Source organism: Colias croceus, chromosome 15, assembly GCF_905220415.1.
Source record: "Colias croceus chromosome 15, ilColCroc2.1".
Lineage (NCBI taxonomy): Eukaryota > Metazoa > Arthropoda > Insecta > Lepidoptera > Pieridae > Colias > Colias croceus.
The window spans coordinates 3,599,762-3,625,524 of NC_059551.1; the positions used below are offsets into that span (position 1 = coordinate 3,599,762).

Below are 25,763 nucleotides of genomic sequence, written 5' to 3' on the forward strand. Positions count from 1 at the left end.
TTACAGTATATACTATTTTCACTCTTGATTTTCTGTATTTTTTGTGTCCTGCATTTAAGAATTAAAAAGAATGCTAGACCCCATAGTGAATAACTCGATCATAATTTAATGTAGGCACAGTTTGTAATAGAGGCTAATACATACCTTGTAATAATTCTAAAGAAAAATAACAAACTTGAAACATGCGAAACTTTTATAAAGTAAGTAAAGTATGTAAATGCATGCAAAATCATGTTCCCGCAATCCGTTGAGTTAACACGTCCGTAAAAATGAGGTAAAATCCTTGCTTATTCACAACTATTGTTGGCTTAGCACGAATATTACTAATTTATGCTATGTCTTAATACCTAAGTGCGATCTTTAGAAGATTGTCTTATTAAATGCAAGGAAATGCAAGGTTTAATACTTTTGTTGTTTATTTTCTTCACTAGATAGGTTTTAATAAATCAAATATTATATTTTATTATACTTCTGGATTTTATGAAGCTGCAATTATTTCCTTTTGCAATAGAGTTCTGAAAATATGATCAAGAAGTTCTGAAATCAATAAAATTTTAAATAGAATTATTGACTTATCATAATGTTTACTGACTAATATTAAAATAATGTTTAAGCAACCGCCAAATAAAGACAAAGTATAATAAATCGCATGTCAACTTTACTTTTACACAAATCCTGCTAGAGTAAGATTGCGATATCAAATAAACTTCGGGAGATAAATATTAAAGTTTCCAGGATTAAAGCTGGAAGTTACTAAGTGGGCTCAATTCTGCCTTTGTGCTCTATCTAATAAATTATTACTATAATACGGGTTGCCTTCATAGATGCAAGTTAAACAGTCGTAATCTTAGTATTTTCTAGTGTTTGATTTTACGCGAGTATTATACATTTACGGCCTTGCTAATAAAAAGTTAAACAATTTCTACCATTTTCTACCATAGCTGTGTCCTGCTCTTGCTCACATGAAATATCAATCAAAACAAGACAGGTTATTGCAATAACTAATCCATTGCAAAGCGAATGGGTAACATTTGATTAGTAAGACCGTGGTCTTACTAATAAAATTTTACCGTTAGAAATTTAAGATTGTCAAAGAAAGTCTCCCCGTTACCACGCTCGTTGCAAAGTGTGCGAAACGTCGGGAAAATAATATAATGAATAAATTGCGTTGATATAATCCCTTGAAATCTTTAATATTTATATGATATATTAAAAATAATTCTGTCGACGAACAAGTAATTATTATGGGAAAGTAATTAAAACTATTGAATCTGATTAGTCAATACCTTGCTTCATGCATAATTTCAATAGAGCAATAGATGAAGATTTAAATAATAAATAATATGATTTCAATTATTTCTTATTTTCTTGTTTGTGTTTTGAAATACATAATGTGTTGTAGAAGCGTTGGACGAGCAGAGGCAATCACGATAGTGTAGATGGCCTAAATGTCTGTGATCAGCCGTTATTGTAGATGCTTTTTCATAATCGCCATAATTGCGGCAAACATCGACGATTATTTGTTGGGCCAACGTTGCCCATTGTGTAGAGGTAAATCCAATTGAGAAGAATCATCATCATCATCATCATCATCATCAGCCCATTTTATACGTTCCCACTGCTGGGACACGGGCCTCCTATGAGGGTACAGGCCATAATCCACCACGCTGGCCAAGTGCGTGTTGGCGGATGACACATGTCGTCGAACTTTTTAATTCTTCGACATGTCGGTTTCCTCACGATGTTTTCCTTCACCGTTCGAGCAGTGGTGATGTTACAACATGCGCAGATAAATTGAAAAATCAATTTATTTCCTGCGCGCTCGTCTGGTCTCGAACCCCGGACTTATCGATTCGAAGTCCGAGATCTCACCACTGAGCCACCACTGCTCATTGAGAAGAATGTTTTCATAAAATCCGATTTTATTACAGGAATCCCACAGAGAGCGTCGTAATTTCAAACTACGATTACGGAAGCAAAAAGAAAAACAATATCATAATATCCAGGAACAGTGGGGACGGTGTCACCATCATGACCGTCAGAGATTCCAACGTTTTCCTCACTGATGTCGATGAGAAATGTATTACAAGATAAAAGTTTAAAGAAAAGACATATATATTATTAGAAGTTATTACAGTATTTTTAATTTTTATGATTTCCCCACGGTTGCTTGGAAAAATGGCTCATAGCCTACAATTGTATATATTTTATTTTTATTTTTTTCATATATATTTCTTACTGTGTATACAATGAAGAATAAATAAATAATTTAAATATATAGATTAAGAACGAACCAAAGATGTAAATAGTCTATTGTGATTATCGTCTAGTCGGATGTGATGATTAATATATTGTAATGCTAATTATAATGTAAATTATATTATTGTTCTGACTGTGTTTACGATAATAATATTCGCTATGTTGGTATAATTTGCCGTCTTTATTAGTAAGATAATTATTATGTTTCCAAAAATTAGTAAGTTGTCGTATAGAGATGAGATAAGAACTATTGTGAATAGGTTTAAACTGGGATAAATTGTATGTAAGTATATGTGACTTGTAAAATATAATTATTCGCTGTTTAAATGTTAAGAAATTTTATTTTTAAGGTTTCAATAACATTATATGCAATGAGTAGGTAAGTAATAAGTTGTTTAGTTACGATTATATTTCATATCATATTTTTATAAGTATTTATTTAAGGACGCATATACAAATTGACGCGCATCAATAATTTTAGGTTTTGAGTCTTACTACTACACGTGCACGACTCACACACACAGCGAAATGCGAGAAACGACGAAATTATGACTAAACTGACACGACTTGATATTTGAACTTATTTTTATTGCCATGTTTTTTTTTTTTAACTTTACTTTGATTTATTTGTAACGTTGAATGGCCACAAAAGTAGATGATACCATTTACCTAATTTCATTGGACAGTGATTGACTGGTAAACAAGTACTTGCCAAAGTGTACTTCGAAGACTGCTTCTGGAACTATTATACGAGTAGAACTAGGTGTGCCGAATTTAGGCTCGTTTTGTTAGTTATGTTGAGATCTTACCGCCGGACTTGATGGAGTGACCTGCAGGTGTACTTCGAAGACTGCTACTGGAACTAATAGACGAGTAGAGCTAGGTGTGCCGAGTTTGGGCTCGTTTTGTTAATTATGTTGAGACCTTACCTCCGGACTAGATGGAGTGACCTGAAGGTGTACTTCGAAGACTGCTACTGGAACTACTAGACGATTTGAGCTAGGTGTGCCGAGTTTGGGCTCATTTTGTTAGTTATATTGAGACCTTACCTCGGGACTTGATAAAGTGACCTGCAGGTGTACTTCGAAGACTTCAACTGGAACTAACAGACGAGTAGAGCTAGGTGTGCCGAGTTTGGGCTCGTTTTGTTAGTTATGTCGAGACCTTACCTCCAGACTTGATGGAGTGACCTGAAGGTGTATTTCGAAGACTGCTACTGGAACTAATAGACTATTAGAGCTTGGTGTGCCGAGTTTGGGCTCGTTTTGTTAGTTATGCCGAGACCTTACCTCCGGACTTGATGGAGTGACCTGCAGGTATACTTCGAAGACTGCTACTGGAACTAATAGACGAGTAGAGCTAGGTGTGCTGAGTTTGGGCTCGTTTTGTTAGTTATCAAGTCCGGAGGTAAGGTCTCATCATAACTAACAAAATGAGCCCAAACTTGGTACACGTAGCTCTAATCGTCTATAAGTTCAAGTAGCCGTCTTCGAAGTACACCTGCAGGTCACTCCATCAAGTCCGGTGGTAAGGTCTCAACATAACTAACAAAACGAGCCCAAACTCAGCACACCTAGCTCTACTCGTCTATTAGTTCCAGTAGCAGTCTTCGAAGTACACCTTCAGGACACTCCATCAAGTCCGGAGGTAAGGTCTCAACATAACTAACAAAATGAGCCCAAACTCGATACACCTAGCTCTAATCGTTTATTAGTTCCAGTAGCAGTCTTCGAAGTTCACCTGCAGGTCACTCCATCAAGTCCGGAGGTAAGGTCTCAACATAACTAACAAAATGAGCCCAAACTTGGCACACCTAGCTCTAATCGTCTATTAGTTCCAGTAGCAGTCTTCGAAGTACACCTTCAGGTCACTCCGTCAAGTCCAGAGGTATGGTCTCAACGTAACTAACAAAACGAGCCCAAACTCGGCATACCTAGCTCTACTCGTCTATTAGTTCCAGTAGCCGTCTTCGAAGTACACCTGCAGGTCACTCCATCAAGTCTGGAGGTAAGGTCTCAACATAACTAACAAAATGAGCCCAAACTCGGCACACCTAGCTCTAACCGTCTATTAGTTCCAGTAGCAGTCTTCGAAGTACACCTGCAGGTCACACCATCAAGTCCGGTGGTAAGGTCTCAACATAACTAACAAAACGAGCCCAAACTCGGCACACCTAGCTCTACTCGTCTATTAGTTCCAGTAGCAGTCTTCGAAGTACACCTTCAGGACACTCCATCAAGTCCGGAGGTAAGGTCTCAATATAACTAACAAAATGAGCCCAAACTCGACACACCTAGCTCTAACCGTCTATTAGTTCCAGTAGCAGTCTTCGAAGTACACCTGCAGGTCACTCCATCAAGTCCGGTGGTAAGGTCTCAACATAACTAACAAAACGAGCCCAAACTCGGCACACCTAGCTCTACTCGTCTATTAGTTCCAGTAGCAGTCTTCGAAGTACACCTGCAGGTCACTCCATTAAGTCCGGTGGTAAGGTCTCAACATAACTAACAAAACGAGCCCAAACTCGGCACACCCAGCTCTACTCGTCTATTAGTTCCAGTAGCAGTCTTCGAAGTACACTTTCAGGACACTCCATCAAATCCGGAGGTAAGGTCTCAACATAACTAACAAAATGAGCCCAAACTCGACACACCTAGCTCTAATCGTTTATTAGTTCCAGTAGCAGTCTTCGAAGTACACCTTCAGGTCACTCCATCAAGTCCGGAGGTATGGTCTCAACGTAACTAACAAAACGAGCCCAAACTCGGCATACCTAACTCTACCCGTCTATTAGTTCCAGTAGCCGTCTTCGAAGTACACCTGCAGGTCACTCCATCAAGTCTGGAGGTAAGGTCTCAACATAACTAACAAAATGAGCCCAAACTCGGCACACCTAGCTCTAATCGTTTATTAGTTCCAGTAGCAGTCTTTGAAGTACACCTTCAGGTCACTCCATCAAGTCAGAAACTAAATATGAAATTTATAATCCCATAAGTATAAAATCTATAAATAAAATGAATGCGTGAAGGATCAAGTTTATTAGGTCAAATATTTTGTATTCGTACAGTGATCTTTTCGTGAACGAGGAGCTGCTTACAAGCGTCACAGTGTCCACTCACAACGGTGGCCGAGCGCAGACTAAAATATTTCATTACAAATTTTTGTGCAATAAATCAAGATGAGCCAGTAAAATAACCCTTATTTCAATCCAATAAGTATCACGCGTTATAACTAAATATGTGAAAAAATAAGGTTTGATTTTAATTTTTTTCTCAGCCTATTTGTAACATTTTGATAGTTTTCTTTGCTACCTTTTTGAGTTGGACATGTCTGCTTACTTAAAATATTTTTAAATCAATAAATTTATTTTATTAAATACAAGAAAAATGTTCCTTTATTCAGCACGATATTGTCAATTTTGTGTGAAAGGGCAACGGAAAATATTTTTTATAATATTATAAACCAAAATTTTCGACTAAAAAATTGCTACCATTTAAAGATTAAGGATTAATCTATCTATAGTAATTATTAGTTAAATTTGGTTTTGTATTATTTTGTCGCAAAATGTACCGAAAAACTGCTTCAAATACGAAGTAAATTTTAATAAAATCAACGTAAATATTTATATAAGTTACCTATTAATAAATGTTGATAAGCTCTGTAAAATTAATTATATAAGACTAATATAATTATTATTTAATAAGTTAAGAATAATTTGTAAATATATATTAAAACTGTGTATATAGCTGCATTTTTTTGTAAAATACCACCGCAATCTTAATGTTTTATCTCATTATATTTGTATTGCATGTGTCAGTCCATAAATTCGAAAATAAATAAATGTGAACATTATAATGTATTTTATTTACTTCATGTACCTAATAAGGAAGTATTGTATCATCTCGGTTTGGATAAACGGAATTAAATAAATTATTAGTCATTAATAATATATTTACCCAATGCAACGATATAAATATTTAATTAGACCATGGGTTTTCCCCATAATAACTATAATGTTTAATTAACATTAGTATTTTTGGAACTAAATATATTTGCTATGACCATGGTTAAAGTTTTTTTAAATATATATAGGAAGCTCAAACTCAAACATTTATTTATTCAATGAAACTTCTTCTAGAAGCACTTTTGAATCATCATAACTCATAAGTCATAACATATTTTTGACCAATTACCACCGATTCAGAAAGCAGTATCTATGGAGAAGAACCGGCAAGAAACTTCTTAGTTGTTCTTTAGAAAATGCTCTATATCGTAAAAAGTAGATTGCATAATAAATAATCTATAGATAATAATAACAAATAATAATTATCTGGTACTTCAGTCGGGGCTTTTCATTCAAAAACACACAATGATGAGATATATTTATGGAGTTTCTTGCCGATTCTTCTCCATAGATACTGCTTTCCGAATCGGTGGTAAATGTTAAAAATACTTACCTATGTAATGACGATTCGAAAGTGCTACTAAATACATAGTAGTCTAATTGAATAAATGAATGTTTGAGTTTGAGTTTGAGTTTATAATATAATGAATTTATCGCAATTATTAATTATAGATTCTGTAGTCGTAAATTGTCTCACCTTATTTCACTTTCGGTAATTTTTCAATATACGTATATACCATATTAATCTTCATAATTTCTGATTTTAAATTATGTTTTTTTTGATATTTTAATGAGTTTTGACCCCAAAAACAAACCCCAAAATCCTAAATTATCAACTATCTTATTTTGTCAAAATTGAATGGGATGACGTCATTGGTAACTTGATATACAGGAAACACTCATATTATGAAATTACTCTAAGTAGGATACAATACCAATACGTATGTTAGTCATCAATTCATATACAGAAATGATAAATTCTTTCCTTATTGTTACCAGTAAGCGTACAATGAACTTTTGCCTTGTGTTTTTTTTATATAATTTGGTCGTTTTTATGCGATTCTAAAGAAAATAAATTATTAAAAACCTAGATCAGTATTTCAAATTTTAATATCACATAATAATATGTAATACCGAATCATATTTTAAATTGTTCAAATGAAATTTCAAACTCATAATCAATAATTATTACATGATAGTTTGAAACCTAAGGCAGGGTAGAGGATCCCTGAATTTTAAACAGACTACGAATTTCTACGAAACGCTCTTAAATAAGCGAGAAAATGAACGAAAGGGAAAATTAAATAAAAAAATCCTTATAATACGAAAGAACGATGCCGATTTTCCGTATAATTACCGCGTATATTGAATCATACTGTGGTATACGATATTCATGCAAAGAAGCAGTAATGTATATTGTGCAGAAAATCTGGCAAGAAAAGCACATTATCGGAACTATTTTTCCTACTATTATTACATATTTTGTAACCGGAGAGCGCATTCTTTGCGATTTATGATAACACTCATTTTATATTCTCCTCGTAAACTATCACGCATGTCATTACCGAGTCATGTTGTTCTACTATTTTTATAAGAATATTGAGATACTGGAATGTAATAAGATAAAACGGTATTGAACTAGCTTGGACGCCGCTTCACTCGAATTTTCCCGGATATGATTGGGCTTTTGTGCTAAATAAGTACATATTAATATTATGTTGTCAGTCAGTTTAACTGTTGTCTTAAGTAAAATAAAATAAAATAAAATAATATTTTACATATTCAGTTCACAATTTTGCTCTGCCTTCTGAACTAGGTTATTACCTGTGTCTCAGAAAACAGTGCCTTCCCTTATGAGTTCATACAAGTATTATTAAATACGTAAACATAATATTACAGTTACAGATTAATTACAATTAAAGAATAAAAATTACTAGTTAATTATAAATATAATATATATATATGACTAGCTAATTATAAATGGGTAGTATTGCTATTCCCTTAGGCCTTATCTTCCCTTGGATATCTTCCCTTCTTTCTCTAACACAAATACTTCAAAACTCTAATGGCGCATCTAGACGAAACGAACATAGAGCTAGAGCTAGAGCAAGAGCATAATTTTTTCGTGATATTTTAGTGTAAACAAATACTCGTTTTCAGTTTCTCTAGGCCTGTTTACACTAAAATAATTATACATGGTTGGGTTAGAACGAGCATTCGCTCGTTTGTTCTAATTGCACCGTAATGTGAATTTAAAATATGTAAGGCGGGTCTACAAGCTTCAATATAATAGCTAACTGCTGCATTTATGAACATGAAGAACGCCATTTATTCTATGCCATCCCCAGGTCCTCGCAGAGTCAACTTAACGACTGTAATTATTTAAAATTCAAGAACTCCAAACATTGTAATATAAAAGGACACAAGTTTAAGTTAGTGTCTTCTTGTTTTTTTATATCTCTTTCACAATAAATTATGTCACTTAAATAAATGAAACAAGTATTGATATTATCTAAGTTTCATGTGTACTGCTATTACATAAGTAAAAAAGGAGACTTATGAAATAAAAAATACATTTCTTTGTTAGTTTAGGTTTAGGTCTAGGTTTTGAAGAATCTGTCCGATCAGATTATTATTCGATTAATAAATTAATCTATACTAATATTTTAAAGCTGAAGAGTTTGTTTATTTGAACGAGCTAATCTCAGGAACTACTGGTCCGATTTGAAAATTCTATGGCTATGTATATCATCACGCTAAGACCAACAGGAGTGGAGCACTGCGGGTAAAACCGCGGGGCACAGCTAGTTACTTATAAAGCCAAACTACAAACCACACTCATTACATATAATATTATCTTTACTGAAATATCAGAAGAACTAAGATGCTCCTTGTTCCTTGTTGCTTGTTGTCTCCTTGATCAACTATTACAGGTAAGGAAAAAAGATCAAAGAGCACTCACTGGCCTCGAATTGTTTTTAATTATGAAGGAAATAACATTTGTATTCCTTTTTTTTCATTCCTTCTTTCCTTTGTCTACATACTTGTAGATATAGTGAGGAATGATTATTATCACTTAAGAAAAAATAGCTAGCAATAAAAAAATACCGCGCCTGCATTTTTACAAAGAACGCCTGTCGACTCATCATATTAAGTTCTTGAATATTATCTAGTTCATGGTTATTTCACCTTATAAGAAATACTGTTATTCTATTATCCTTAACAGAGTTCATTTTTTCTCAATAATTAGTTTAATGACAGTTAAAACTTATAATTATTATTTTTAGTTGGTTTGGCAATTTGAATTCTAATGTCAAGTTACAAAAATTGTTCTTAATTTGAGTGTCTATATTAATATTTTCAGCCCGCAGTTTCGCTGGTGCAGTCAAAGGCAATTCCCGTGGGAATACATGTTTTACCGCGGTAAAAACTAAACTATGTCACTCTCTCACCTCGTATCCATTTCCAGCCAAAAAAATCATACCGAAACCACAGAACTAACTTGCCAAATATCGTTACGTTGCGACGTGAAAGAAAACAAACAAACACACATTCGCAATTATATTATAAGTCAAGATTAATAATAATCATGCCAGTTACAATTTAAAGCTACTTAGGTACTGAAAATCAGCACAAATACTGTAAATTTGAATCAAACATGTTATTTCGTGTTGAAAATTAACAAACACTATATTGAACCTACGTCATAAGGATAAAATAGGATATAAGCTTAAAATACATAAAAGCATATTCATCGCTTTATACACATAAAATCGTAATGATCGTAAATTATCCTTTACAACTTACAGAAACTGTAATCATTATATTGATTTATGAATATGAATCAGTGCAAGGTATTAATCCTGTCTTCATTGAAAGTACATGAATTATTTGATGGTAAGAAACTCACTTCGCGCTCCTTTTCGCTGCCGTTACTCAAAATAAATTGTCGTAGGTACATGAATTGTAAAACATAAATGGTCAAATAAATTTATTTCATTTCTAACTTTGGTGGATAATATTTTGCGATAAGCACATTGAGACACTAATTACAATAAACAAAAGACAATCAAATAAAATTTCAAACCATAGTCTTTTTTACCTGTTAATATTATAATCTCAACTCTATTTAAAATATCCTACTAATCTGAAATAAGATTTGACCATTTAAAGAGGTTATTTCTGTTCAAAGTGGCTAACAAAGGTATTTAATATTCTCAGCATTTAAGAATAAAACGTGACTATTTTCTAAATTGGCACACCTCTGTAACTATTAGGACCTTTACACCTTTTTCATGAACATCTTTCTCAGATATTATTTTTTAATGGCACAACATAGTATTCATAAAAATTATCTTGTACAGAGGGTAGCTTTTGGCATTATAGCCAAAAGACTAGGTTCAATCTTTGGTAGAGTAAAGTATTAGTGAAGAGATTACGTTTGAGTAAGGAAAATCGATAAGTGAAACAGTATGAATAATGTATCTACTAACGAAAGCGGGACTTCATTTATCCCAATAATTGATAATGTAACACACGATAGAAAGAGTCTAATCCTATTCTCAGCTTTGCATTTTAAAGAAGAGGGATTTTATTGCACAATTGTATAACTCTATCATAATACTTTCTGGAATCTTTTAGAACTCTTACAGTAAGAATTCTTCACTGTCAGAACAAACGAAAGAAATACGACTTATAATATTTATACTCATTAAATTATTGTATTGTCACCGATCAACAATCTGTTTAATAATAATGCGAGTTTATAATTATTTGATAATATTGTAAAATACATTTATGATTTATGAAAACTGAAAATAAACTTCTTTTACTGCACGATTAGGTATTGTTGCACATTGAAGATGGTATATATTATAAATATAATGTATACGCACCACCGCATCATAATTTATTTGAAATATATGTATTTCTTATTCGTGTTAGCATATAGTTGGTTCTGTGGTCTAAATTACTCTCGGCAAAACCGCAAGCAATATCCGCTTCATAGTTCAGCATCTTGCGAATGTAACAAGGAGATTGTACAGTTGAATTGTATAAATAGTAATGTAATTATATTACAAATTTAAAAATTATTATTTTTTAACAAAAAACAACTGTTGCAGAGGATGAGAACTTGACCAATTCGAAGGATTTCAAATTAAAAAATAATCATCAAAATTGGTTCCCAAACAAGCCCCAAAAAAGAAAAATACAGTCGAGTTGAGAGCCTCTTCCTGTTTTTAAGTCGGTTGATAATTAATAATTATTAATAACGTTTATGTGATTATTGAATAATGAGACATTTAGACAGTTTGTACTGAATTTTGTTATCTTTGTGCGGAAATCGGATGTCTCACAGGCGTGATAAAATTGCGATACTCAATAGTTTACAGGAAATTAATTACGCATTAGTAAACATGACTCGTTTATTCTTAAAAAGTCATATATATCCTATTTAACAATATTTATAAGGTTACCAAGCCTATGTCGTTATTTTTACATTTCATTCCTCAGTGATTTTATTGACATTTGATACATCAAAAGGAAAATGTACTTAAAATGTATTTAGAAAAAGTTAGAAACAACTCGAAAACTCATACAAATGAATGAATCAAATATTTACATCTAACGTTTAGATTGTCGAAAACAACGGAACAACTTCCTCTCGTCTTTTTGTTCAACATGATTAAATTACTGCTAAATGGCGTGGAATTTGTTATGAAAATGTATTTATAACGTATCCACTTCAAATAATTCTAAATATAGATCTTTTATGAGTAAATTCACTGTGTGATAATGACTCTACTACAAAATAATTTGTAGATGTTATAAAAAAAGAACACCAAAAATATATATAGGTACGAAAACAAATGATCGTAGAAGAGATCCTTATTACGAAACAAAGCTTTGGATCCACTAAAAATGTCTGTTCGTAATAAAAATGACAACTACTTAAAAAGTCTAGAGCGATTGACATTAATCATGAGACAAATATTACTTTGTTTAACGGTACTCATAATATTATAACGTTTGGGTTATTGCCCGCATTTGTATAAATAACTTTTGACATCACAATGATAACACGGAAACTGTCTGGATTCCCGTAATATTTATCACAAGAATTTACGTAGTCTACAACATGCATTGTTATTATGACGAATTTCCCATACTATCAAACTGTTTTGTTTAGATTAAATTAATTAAACCTAAATAAAATTGTTTTGTTAAACTGAAATCTAAGTATTTTAGGTATAATATAATTATATTGTCCTATCTATCCTCGTAACGCCCAGGCTATTTTTACCAAACATTGGCTTGCAGCCCAAGTACCTTTTAAAAGGTTCACATGGTGCGGACCCAGAGGTGATGAAATCTAAAAAAAGTGCCTTATTATTTCCGTATGAGCGTGGGATTTTTTCTGCGTGTAAATGTATGTCAGTGGAAGGTTTTGAGACACTAAATAACCCCAAATTCGTTATTCTTTATTTAAGCATATGGGCTTTAATGTATTACAAAACGCGATTTCGCAAAATTCGTATTTTTGAAATTATTGATTAGCAGTAGACAATATACGGTTTATTTTATATTACAAAAAACAATGAACATAAATATTTGGATTAATACATGTCTTCCAAAATTTTAATGACCAAAAACATATCTCACACTTACAATCTGAGAAAAAAATATCAATTTTTGAACAATATGATCATTATTTTCTGTACTTATTATTTTTAAAGGCTAGTTTATCACGTGTTTTAGGATTTCTATCAGAAGAAATCCACTTCCAACAGATGACAGAAGCAAAAATTAACAAGTTTCTAAATTGGATCCAAAAACACTATATAATAGCAACCCATATACCTTTTAAAATCAGAATGATAGTAGGTAAATTGATATAATATTCCTATAGAACTTTTAAATACTTAATTTTGCAAATAAGAGTTGGTTTTTAATAAAAAAAAAACTATTATTTTCAGATTCTTCAGAACTGGAAGAGCTTTCTTGGTTTTGGTTTATGTTGTAATCCTCATCTCCAAATAGTTCATACTTTTCTATATCTGACTGATTTTAAGCTTCATCTATTTGCTCATCTCTCATTGGGTTACCTGAAAAGGATAGGTACTAAAAGATTCTGTAACAGACTAAATAATTTACTTTATATTATGAAGGAGAAAACGGTCTAAATCATAAGTTGCAAAGGCAAATCAAATTGATTAGTGGTTTATTCCCTTATACCTTTTAAAATCCAATAATATGTTAATACTCTTATACCTTCTAAAAGGTATCCAGATTTTACGAGGTTATTTTACACGCATATTCTTTATTTTCGCGTAAATCTAAATGTAATTATAATATTTACTTATTTGTCAACAAGCAGAGTAAGATACTCTCAGTTAAAAACCTAAGATTACATCAATAATCATGGATTGAACTTACCACGTCCTCTAGTCAGTCAAGATGGCCAGACTTTTCGCCGGAAATTACATATATTTTTATTTTTCTATTGGCACAAAAACATACTTTCCAGTAGCCGGATAAAAAACAGTAATTAGATTTGGCGCGTAGTTTAAAATGTTACGGCGTTTTAAAATCAGATACTGTCAGATACCTTTAAAAAGGTACCGTGGGCGTTTATGTCATAAAGTTGGATAACAGCTTGGGCCGGTACCACTATCGAGCTGCATGCCTTTTAATAGGTATCTGGGCGTTACGAGGCTATACATATAATAACTGTAGAAGGGTCAATTCTGTACATTGAAAATATGAAAAAAATAAATAGCAGGGGGTGTTACTGGATCGATACCAAACCCAAATATGTGATTAAAAAATTTTTTGTCTGTCTGTCTGTCTGTCTGTCTGTCTGTCTGTCTGTATGTGAAGACATCACGTGAAAACTACCGGTTCGATTTCGATGAAACTTGGTATAATTATACCTTATTATCCTGGGCGTAAAATAGGATACTTTTTATCCTGGAAAAATACGTAGAAAAAAAAAATAATCTTAATTTTTCAGTTTTATCCATAGACGTTGTTCTGTAGAACCGCGAACACACGTTGCGTATTATTATAGGCCTAGCCGTATTTGGGTCCAATAGATATTTATAAGATATCATTTTCAGAGTTACTCAAAATGGAGAAAATATAAACCATCCACGCGAAGACCGACATCCGCGCGGACGGAGTCGCGGGCGGAAGCTAGTTATAAAATATACTCAGTTTTTATAAGCACTAAGTTTATGATTGTTTTAATTGTCTCTTGAACAGTGTATGTTAAAGATGTCGTATCAATTTTTAAATGCATAATCAATAACTGCCTTTACATAACTAGACAAATATTAACCCTGGTGGAGAATGGCCTTATTATAAAATTTGCTCTTCTTTCTATAATGCTTAATAGAAAAGTTAATAACAATTCAGTTCCACAAATGAATTTTAATACCCGTTTTTATCTATAGTACAGCTTAAATTCAACATTATACCTTCCTAAGAGAAAAAAGAATTGAGATCTATTTAATAAATCGGAACCATTATTTCACTTATCAGAACATTAAATCAAGCGAACTTTTTTCAAAATTGTGTAACGCCATTAGAAGCAAGACTGTAAAAATATAATATGTGGTATAAATAATCGACTATACTGTATTTTTCCTTTCTAAGATTTAGAACGCTAGTAATGCGTGTAGAACATGTTCCACTTTGTATAGGATATACTATACTAGTATTTAGTATATAGGTGTTATAAAGTTCTGTTGGTATTTCAATTGAAGCATGTTATATAGAATACTAGCGGTTCGCCCCGGCTTCGCCCGTGGTACCTACATGTTTACGTTTTTTTTTTCATAAAAACTATCCTATCTCTCAAGTTGGATCGAACTGCACATGGTGTGCGAATTTTATTATAATCGGTTAAATGGTTTAGGAGTCCATTGAGGACAAACATTGTCACACGAGATTTATATATATTAAGACTAGCGGTTCGCCCCGGCTTCGCCCGTGGTACCTACATGTTTACGTTTTTTTTTTTTCATAAAAACTATCCTATCTCTCAAGTTGGATCGAACTGCACATGGTGTGCGAATTTTATTATAATCGGTTAAATGGTTTAGGAGTCCATTGAGGACAAACATTGTGACACGAGATTTATATATATTATGAATAACAATATGGAAGATTACAATAGGCACCTGAGACTGTGGTTTAAATACGATCAATATTTCCTTTAATACTAAACAATTAAAGGTCAGATAGGAATCTTATAAAGAATCGTGATCCGAGGTTTTATATCGTGCGAATTATAAAACAATAACGTCACAAACTGAATCATTTTTCTAATTAAATACTCTTTTAAATAACTCTGAACTGGAGAAATATTTTTGTATCATTTTTCTGATTTTAATTATACAAAGGGGAATAGCAGAATGTTTCAGTATATATGTCCTTTTAGTACTAGCATAATCACTACATAGTATAAAACAAAGTCGCTTTCTCTGTCCCTATGTCCCTTTGTATGCCTTAATCTTTAAAACTTCGCAACGGATTTTGATGCGGTTTTTTTTAATATATAGAGTGATTCAAGAGAAAGGTTATTAATTAGGTTTTAGACAAAGCGGGCGAAGCCGCGGGCGGTAAGCTAGTATTATACATATATAGCCAGGATAGCTGTGAAATAATTTTAAGAAGTATTTTTGTAAGTGTTTGATTTCCATAAATAATGAATTGTTATTTTCCAGGATAATTGATTTATTATTCCTTTAAATGTCAAAGTTATTGATGAAAGATAAATTACCAATTAGAATGTTTTGTTTGATACTTATTTTGTAAGTGAAAATTATGATATTCTCTATGAAAATACTGTAATTTAGTATTTTTCCGTTGTTGATATTTTATAAAACGTTTTTGATTGATTATGAATTATTACCAATTACCAAGAGGTCAAAAGGTTTGTTTGTAATTATTAGGATTTTTATACGATTCATTATAATTATAGTTAATGTAAAATATATTAATTTGATATTTCAAAGGTATACCTATATTCGCGGGAAATCCTGTGATATGTTTTGATCTACGGACGCTTGTAAAATACAATAAAATCAACTAATGAGCAAAATAAAATATTGTTAAATCCTTAACTGTTAGTTAGAAGTTCCTTCAACTGTCTTCCGGTTCCCTGATCACATCATTTCCGGCTATATCAATATCTTCAGATGTAGTTTCATCGGATACTATAATTATTATTATATGAATTATATAATACTTATCTTTCCCCAAGAGGTATTAAATAAATTTTTCTACAATTAATTATTATTAAATCAATACATATATTTTTTATAGCTAAAAGGAGCATAGATATATTTTTTATGATAAACAAAACGATTTCGGTCATGCAATCTGCAATATACTGATATACCTACCTAATATTTAAATTGGTCACTGTATGCCATTATTCGTAAGAAAGATTACTCATTTTTATTAGGGTTTTTAAGTCAATACATATATTACGAAGTATTTTATATACCTATACAGGATGGAACTTTTAAAAGTATAAATATGCATTTTTATTTAAAGGAAACATTTATTTATTTCGTCTTGTATACATATTTTGGACAGAAATCCTTTATGCTCAGTAAAGCTGGTATTTCTTTATCTTATGTTGCATGAGCTACAATACTGCCTATAGTTTTATTTAAAATACGTTCAGTAGTTTTGATATGATTTAGTAACAAGCATTCAACGTTCTTTTAATTATATAATTATATTTAATATTTCATAGCTTTATTTTATTAATAAAATACAAAATATTATACAACTTTTTATAGACCCTTCTCATGTGGGACAGCTAATATGGGACAACCTTAGCCGGTTTCATTTTAATCAATACCTACACAAAGCCTTTTGTCAAAAGTTTATTATGCAGTAAAAATGAAAGATACATGCAGAAAGCGACATAAAAAGCCCGCCTAATTTGTCTGCGAATACAAAGCTGGTTTTTAATACAATAAGCTCGCGTGCGCTTTCCGCGATGATTCAGTAAAAACGCCCAATTTAAAATGAACTAATAGGACATAGAATCATCAAACAGTGGGAGGTCAAGCTAAAATGGACGTTGTTACAGTATCATGTCGTGGATTTTGTGACGTCACGGTCCGGAAAGATGAGTATACCCGCGTGACGTGTGAAAGTGGGTTTTACGTTGCCTTTATAACGCTTAGAATAGACCCATATTGAATAATTATTTATTAATGTAGGTCATGGTTTTATATTTATGGAAAGAATGCGAGTTAATGTTATGCTTTCTTGGTAATTTACGATGAAGAAAGATAATATGTAATATTGGAAAATTATGTAATATGTGGTTTTAGTAGTGGCATATTTTAAAGTAAATTCTATTTATAAGATTCTTATTTCGTAGTAATCAAATACATAATTATTATTTAATAAAATTGATTTCAATAAGTTGACATAGAGCTTATTATATTGTAAAAATAATTCGATTTATTTTTATTGTAATTAGGGAGGATAAATATTGTGTTTGTGCACTAAAATAAGATTCATTTAAAAAACTAACATAAATACACTTAGATAAAATCATATTAATTACATTATATTACCAATACACTAAATTCCATCTATTTCCACTTAACGGTTTAAGTTTAATACTAAGTATGTGCCAGGTCGTGAGATTCGAAGGTCTATGGCACGTGACGTATAGATAAGGTGTGTATTCGTTGATATTTATACGAGTTCTCTTACAATTGCATTCATAACGAGCTTGGACATCAGAAACAGCACGTGCCCTGAAACAGGATTATTACCGCAATTTAATACCAATAAAAGGTAAACAATACATTTATTTTGCGTTTATAATTTTAGTTTTAGCTTCTGATGGTTAAATTATTTAATTTTTTTTATTAATGTTATATTAGTTTGGATATATTACAGTATTTCATAAAATATTATTTTAATGATAGGTATGAATAAAAATAAATTTAAAATACTTTCCTAAATATTTATTTGAAATTCCTTATTAATAATTGTAAAATGTACATTTAATATTAGGTTACCTACCTATATAAAAAATAAAAATATCTACTTCTATATATTATTTGATAAATAACTCCATAAATTAAAAATACTCTTCAAAATACCATCAATGAAAATCTTTATTTTAGAAATTCCCTATAAAAATTATAAAATGTACAACATCACTAATAATTATTTTATCCTTTACAGAAACAATGGCTGCCCACAAGATCATAATTGCCCTAGCGCTCATCATTGCCTTATCAGGAGCGCAGAGACCATTCTACGCTGGTCTTCGTCCCATCGGATACCCAGAAGTAGAATCAAACAGTCTTAACAACCGTTTTGGAGAGGACTCCGGGGCTCCAATAGAAGCTAGAGGAGATGGTAATCTAATCAACAGACTGAACCAACTGCCTGAAGACCGCAGACCCTTCTGGTTCTTAAACTCAAAGCAATACGACGATCTAAGGAAGAACCCTCAAACATACCCTGTAAGGCCAAGCGGGTTTGTTAGCGGTCGTTGATTGAAGAAGAATTTTCAGAAGTTGGCTGTGATAGTGTGTTCCAGTATTGTTAGGTTAAGTTCTAGTGCCATATTGTTAATGTGTACTTCATTATTGAGTTTGCAAGTTGTTGTAATTGTATTTTGAAATAAATGTTATATTGTTAAATGCATATCCGTCCATTTTATTATATTTCTAGCTTACCGTCCGCGGCTTCGTCCGCTTTGTCCAAAACATGATAAATTATATAATTATTATAACCTAAATAATTACTAAAACCTTCCTCTTGAATTACTCTATCTATTAAAAAAAAACCGCATCAAAATCCGTTGCGTAGTTTTAAATATTTAAGCATACAAAGAGACATTGGGACAGAGAAAGCGACTTTGTTTATACTATGTAGTGATGATGATACTGATTCTATCAGACACGAGTATAAGTAATAACATTAGTTCGTTGACATTATGTAGTTAGAGTTGAAAATAGGAACTATTTACAATAGTAGGTTAACAATTAAAGAGAAAATTATTAAACGCAATTATTGAATTTTTTAAGAGTAGCAAAGAGATTTTATAAAAATTTTCAAACAAAATTTTACTACACTTAACCATTATGGTAATTACGTTCAGCATGTTTAAATAAACAATTTTATACAAAGAAAACGTTCACAGGTTACACTTAGTGCTTGCAATTTATCTTGATTAACACTGAATTCCAGCTATTCAATTAGGAATTTAATTTAAAATTTTATAACGATGCCGTTCTTTTGTATTTTACAGGCTTCTGTAATTATTTTTGTAGAAAACATAAAAGGATTAGCTACTTGCGAGAAGTCTTTCTAAATCTGTATATTATTTTTAAATCAGTTTTTAATATTAAACATAAAAATAATAATGCAATTTTCATACATTTCCAAACAATTTCCCGGAGTACTTACATAAATAAATAAATAATTTACTGATTCTTATATAATGTTTTTTAATATATCACAAATAAGTATGAAATAAACAAAACAATATGAATCACTATTTTTTTAAGTAAAAATTAAAGTTTTATACCGATAGATAACTTCGATACATAACTAGAGTTTTAGAAATCAAATTCCCTTTAGACCTTAGTTGAAATTGCAAAAGGATATCCTGGATAATGGATTCAGGCTAGTGTGTAAGTAAGCTGCTAGGTAGAAGATCTAGTAAATATTCTAATTTCTAGGAAGGAAATAAATACAGTTTATTACAAATAGAGAGGAATAGTGCGCTAATGAAGTAAGTTTAACATATTATTGGGTCACTGGGTGCAATCGGGCAGTCGGTCAGTCCATAGATGGAGTTGCAAAATAAAAAAATGAAATTTAACCTCGTAAAAAATTTTTCCTTATTAATCATCAAGTTAAAGCTTTATTTAAAAACCTTGTTTTGTCCTCAAACAAGGTTGTTAATGGAAAACATAGCCCTCATTATTGACTAAATACATAAACTTTGCTGTCTCTGGTCACGTCAATTATGGTGGAAAGTATCTTCAAAAGAAATGCTATTTTCTTCACTTTATTTCTTAATGTGTCATAATACCCACTTAAAATATACAATACGATTTCACAGGGATAGTGAATCTATAAAATGTTTCATATTTTACCTAAATATAGCTTGGTTCCTAAGGATAGTAAACCGGTAAAATTTTCAGAACACTTCAATCGAGGTTATTTTAGTTAAAGGTTTCTTTACGCATCTTTATTCATATCTATCAAATATCTACGATTTAACAACCTGAATTTATTCATGACCATTAGTCACATTATGTTTCAGGCGAAATTATATTTGGGTCTGATGTTGGGTTTCGGAATATTTATATTTAAATTATGTAATATTGTGTTAGTTTATGTTCGTGTTTGATGTTTTGTGATGGCATCTTGAAAAAATTAAAGTACCTAAATAAACTTTTAGAGAAATTTTATTTGTACACGACTGAAAAGCTTTAATCTATAATATAAAAATGAATCCCAAAATGTGTTGGTAAGCGCATAACTTGAGAACGGCTGAACCGATTTCGTTAATTCTTTTTTTATAATATTCCTTGGAGTATGAAGATGGTTCTTATATAGAGAAAACGTAAATATGTACCACGGGTGAAGCCGGGGCGGACCGCTAGTCTATAATATAAAAATGAATCCCAAAATGTGTTGGTAAGCGCATAACTTTGGAACAGCTGAACCGATTTCTTTAATTCTTTTTTTATTATATTCCTTGAAGTACGAGGATGGTTCTTATGTAGAGAAAACGTGAATATGTGCCACGGGCAAAGCAGGGGCGGACCGCTAGTAATTTATAAATATGCCTAATAGAGCTTCGCACTTTTTATAATTTAAAAATAGATATAAACTCAAACTCAAACATTTATTTTGTTCAATTAGACTTTTTATAGAAGCACTTTTGAATCGTCATTACATAAATTATTTTTTACATTTACCACCGATTCAGAAAGCAGTATCTACGTAGAAGTACCGACAAGAAACTCCATAGTTGTTTTTATTTGTGTTGTAATTATTGCAGCGTATTAATGCGCTTCATCAGATTTAATATTTCAGATTTAATTTAATTTATTCATATTTTGTACATATTAAGAATATTTCTTCCTTATAATATTTACAAATTTTGCTTCCTCAGAATTATTGTTTTAAATTCCTGATTAGTCGAGGAAAGATTCACCAGTTTCTACTTTCTTCTGATGACAAGCTATTTCAGACTATTGTATTTTAACACTAAAACAAACAACATCTTCATTTGTACGAAATAATATGACCCAAGAGTAAAATACTCCGTTACATTATTATACTTTTTGTAAATAAGTAAAAAGTGTATGTCAAATTGATAAACAGTTACTTAAACCGCAACGATTGCCTGCATGGACCGTGTGGCCTCATTTTATTCGATAACAAATTTATAGCATTTTACACCAATATAATTTCTATGTATAAAGGTAAAAGGATTGTTTTCTGATACCAGTTCACGTACCATAATGTCTTAATTGTCGCATTTTTCCACTATGGAAATAATACCACAACATACAGATACAACCAGTAGGGAAACTTCATACAAGCGTGTTTACGAGAATCGTTAAGGGTATTCTTATATCTGTAAATTGTCATAATAAACACGCTTGCTTGTGTGCGTGAGCCATTTTGAACGTTTGTATGACGTTTCCACTTTCCCTACTGATTTCATCTGAATATTGTGATAATACCTACTTTATTTCGAATTTCGATAGTGGAAAAATGCAGGTCGTATAGCACTACCAATTTTCCAGACTGGAAATAAGAGAGCTATAAGACCTCCCAGGTTATAAAAATGATTATAAAAGGAGTCCTTCTATGTTAAAAGCTATGCATTTACCTATTCAATACTGCTTGAAAGAAGAACGAACTATAGTCCAAATATTATATAATTGTAAAATAGTCGTCAGTTCTACGCAATATTTCTTCATCTCTCTTGTGTAATTGAATTTCATCTATTGAGACGTGACCGCGAAGCAAATGTACAACTCTTTATAAACTAAACTGTGAAATTAGCTACATAATATTTTAAATAAACGTCAACTACATTAACTGTGAGCATCACTATCTTTACGTGTATGATACTGAGATAACCATTTCAAATTGAAGGTTAAGTTCTACAGAATTGGCAAGAATAATTTGACCTAGATGGATGTTTTGTGTTTTGGCGTATTCTATACGTTATGTTATTGAGTTTAAAAAGCGTGTATAATATAAACATTAGATAGAAATTAACCATCAAATAGATTTCTTATTGAATAGGTACCTAATTAACATAATATTTAATGAAGATATAAAAAGTGGGTAAGGGATTCATGTTTTTTTTGAAGCCCCGTTTTTTTTCATACAATGTATCGTTGATTAATCAATTACGTGTTATTCACTCGATGACGCTACATTGAACATAATATCGTAGGCCGCATTATTGTAAGCAGTAATTTCAAATAACGGGCTTAACTATACCAATAATAAAATTGGAGTGTTTGCAATATTAAAATAACCATCTGTACACGGTACGTAATAATTAGTAAATAACAACGATTATGCGGTAATTACAAGTCAAGCGGATCTCATTCGCAAAGTTACCTTTTATATCGTGTATGCAAAATGACTTCCATATTAAGTACACCACGTTGCATTAAAAATCTATTCCAGAAATAAATCTAATAAAAAGTGACATAGACGCATTATCCATGAAGTAAATAATCTATCAAATAAACCAGTTATTAATAATGGCACGAGTTAGATAATTATAACGTTTATTGTGGCTTGCGGTTGGGTTTTGCCCATTTTATTCGCGATCAGCTTTCGATGACTTGCACGTAGTAATTTGTTGTGTATTCGTATTTTTATCAATATTTGTAAATATGCGAGTGATTCACGTTGGTTATGAAGTATGAGTAGGATTTGGTTTACTTAATGATGTCATTTACGCTGACAATTTACTAGTTAGTATTTGCATTGGATTTTACGATAGACGTGTAGTAAACTTGAGAACGGTAAAACTAGCTATTTCCCATACATATTGGTGGTTGTAGTCAATGAAGTCGTTATGCAAAAAAAGTACAAAAATTCTTAAAATTACTATTTTTTCCTAGATTATCTATTTAATTACCTATATCTAACATTTCAAGGAAATAATTTTTTATAATTTACCAGCTGTAAATTAATAAATATATATCATATTACTTATAGTAAAAAGGAGATAGTAGAGGTCGACCATGTCAAATTTTGGCAAATACTATCTACTCTATGGATTCGTAGAATCAAAGATATAGAAGAAGTAGTGAAGTAAGGAAAGTTAAACAATTAGTTAGCAGGTAAATGAAAACTGGTTTGCGTCCTTCACTTGCTACATCTAATACATAATACTAGGAAGTAGTAAAAACTATTAATGCACTAATCCTATAGCATATTTTCCTTTTAACCTACTGGGTATTTCAAAACCTTAATACGATTTCAGTTCTATTTATAATTCATGGTGCGTTCTGTGACCGAGGTTTTGCAAGTTCAAAGGATATCCTGACTCATGGGTTACTTTAACTGTTTACCTTTGGTTCAGATAAACAAGCAAGGTTTATATTGACTCCATAATGCAATAAAGTATGGTTGGCCGTTGTCCAAGCCGAAACCCGTAGAAAGATAAATCACGTTTGGATAATCATTGATTACGGAATAACCCAGGATTTTGTGAATTAAACTCATCGGTTTTAAATTGACCTGTATGCGGTAAAAATCACCGAAATATTTCTGTGTACAAAAAGTAATAAGCACTTTTGAAATGATATTATATTTAGATAACCTTTGTGGTTTTGGCAATTTGATGTTTTGGTGAGATTAAAAATCATCAAATTATTGATTTCAGTTAAAAATATAATAATAGGTACGATATATTATATAAGGTACCCCACATATTGAGGATACGTTTAAAAAGAGGCCATGTGTTTGAGCAACTATTATTGTGATTTATTACAACGCGATGATTAATGACATTTATGCATGGGTATTCAATAATAATATTATGCTTTCTAAGCAGTTTCGTTACAATTCAAATTTTTGTCATTTTAATTATTAATACAACGTTACCTAATGGAGTCACATATTTTAATTACAATATTAAGTGAGACAGGCAATATAAAAATTAAAAATTAACAGAGAGAAAAAAAGAACAGTAAGCTCCTGGTTGCATCACATATATTTTCGATTTTAATAGTAATTCGTATGGTGTTTTGCTCGATTTTTCAGAATCAACGTAAGAGCGGTAGATGCCTGATTTCCCCGAAAAGATTTAATTTCTTAATTGGTATTTGAAAATAGGTTTACAAGTTACAACATTTTTAAATATAAATTCTAAATAATATAAAGATGAAATGATTCCTTTCAACCTTTAAAATTAAACTGCATTGAGTAATATAAATTAATGATTTAAATGATTTAAATTAATGTAATGTAAGTATGTTTGCCATTAAATAAATGGGAACATTTTTAAATTGTTTGTGTTGACTTTAGATTTAGAGGGGTTGTTTTCATTATTGAAGCCCAATAATCGGTTACTTTGTTGATAGGCCTGTAAGTATTCGAAAATCTTTCCTCTCAAAAAGTTTTACATTATTTGTTGACGTTCATTAAAACAAGAATAACATTATAACTTTATTCAAATTGTTTGAAGAAGACTTCATCATTTTTGAATAAACGCATAAATAATCTATTAACTTTATATACAAAAACGTTGAAAAAATTTAGATACGATTTTAATCTGGGTACAATATTTAAACAAAAAAGTCTAATCTTATAAAATTTATCTTCTAAAAGAAGAGCGTAAACGACATTGTTCAACATCGAGTGTCATCGCTCCTTATCTGTCTGTTATATTTATTTTAATACAAGAGTTATGATACTATTAAGATTAAATGCCATTTAAAAGTTTGAGAGTTTAAGAATTTACTTATGGAATCTTTTTAAAAGAGAGTCTTTTAAAGGTTAACCCTTTTCAGCTTAATTTGTGAAAAGCGCATTCAAAGCTTAAAGATATTTTAATAGATGAACTACTTCTATCAAATTAAAATTGTATAGCTAAACTTATCCTAGGTATATGTATTATGTATACCTAAGTTTAAAAAGTATGAACGTTTTTATGAGAAGCGCTGTAGTTACCGTTTATGTTACCTTAACCACTAACTACGTTATTGTAACTAGCAATTTAAAAATCATTCGCTTTTTCGGTGGCAATTTCATGATTTTCAACTTACATAATTCCGTTTTTTATACCTTCTATTAAGGGTAAGTTTTTCTTGCAAATGTTTGAATTTTTGTAAGACAAAAATGTAAATCTAAAGATTGAAAGATTTTTAATAATTTCGCCATATTTTTTATGAATGAGGCAAATACGTCTGATAGGTATTGAAACTATTTCTCTATTTACCTTGCTGCATAATAAATTAGCTGATTATCTGCAATTTTCCTGTTGCTTCTTTAAGATAAACTGACTTAGATTTATAGATAAATGAAGGTAATAAATTAAAACCTA

The 25,763-nt window shown here is 31.2% G+C and overlaps 2 protein-coding genes across 2 annotated transcripts in view; both read left to right on the plus strand.

Annotated features, from left to right (window-relative positions):
* The window catches only part of LOC123697952 (neuropeptide CCHamide-2 receptor-like), a 56,935-nt gene extending 54,825 nt beyond the window's left edge, over positions 1-2,110 (plus strand). The window contains exon 8 of the mRNA XM_045644530.1: positions 1,932-2,110. Coding sequence (XP_045500486.1) covers positions 1,932-2,094 — 163 coding nt within the window. The 3' untranslated portion in view covers positions 2,095-2,110. The remainder of the gene's footprint in view (positions 1-1,931) is intronic.
* Positions 2,111-17,908: 15,798 nt separating this feature from the next.
* On the plus strand, positions 17,909-18,862 carry LOC123697953. The gene is made up of 2 exons (XM_045644531.1): positions 17,909-17,998; positions 18,395-18,862. The coding sequence occupies exon 2, from the start codon at positions 18,400-18,402 to the stop codon at positions 18,709-18,711; it is 312 nt and encodes a 103-aa protein (XP_045500487.1). The 5' UTR covers positions 17,909-17,998; positions 18,395-18,399; the 3' UTR covers positions 18,712-18,862.
* Positions 18,863-25,763: the final 6,901 nt, after the last annotated feature.

Excerpts from the sequence above, each read along its gene's own strand:
- LOC123697953 (XM_045644531.1), top strand. The coding sequence starts at position 18,400 with ATGGCTGCCCACAAGATCATAATTGCCCTAGCGCTCATCATTGCCTTA.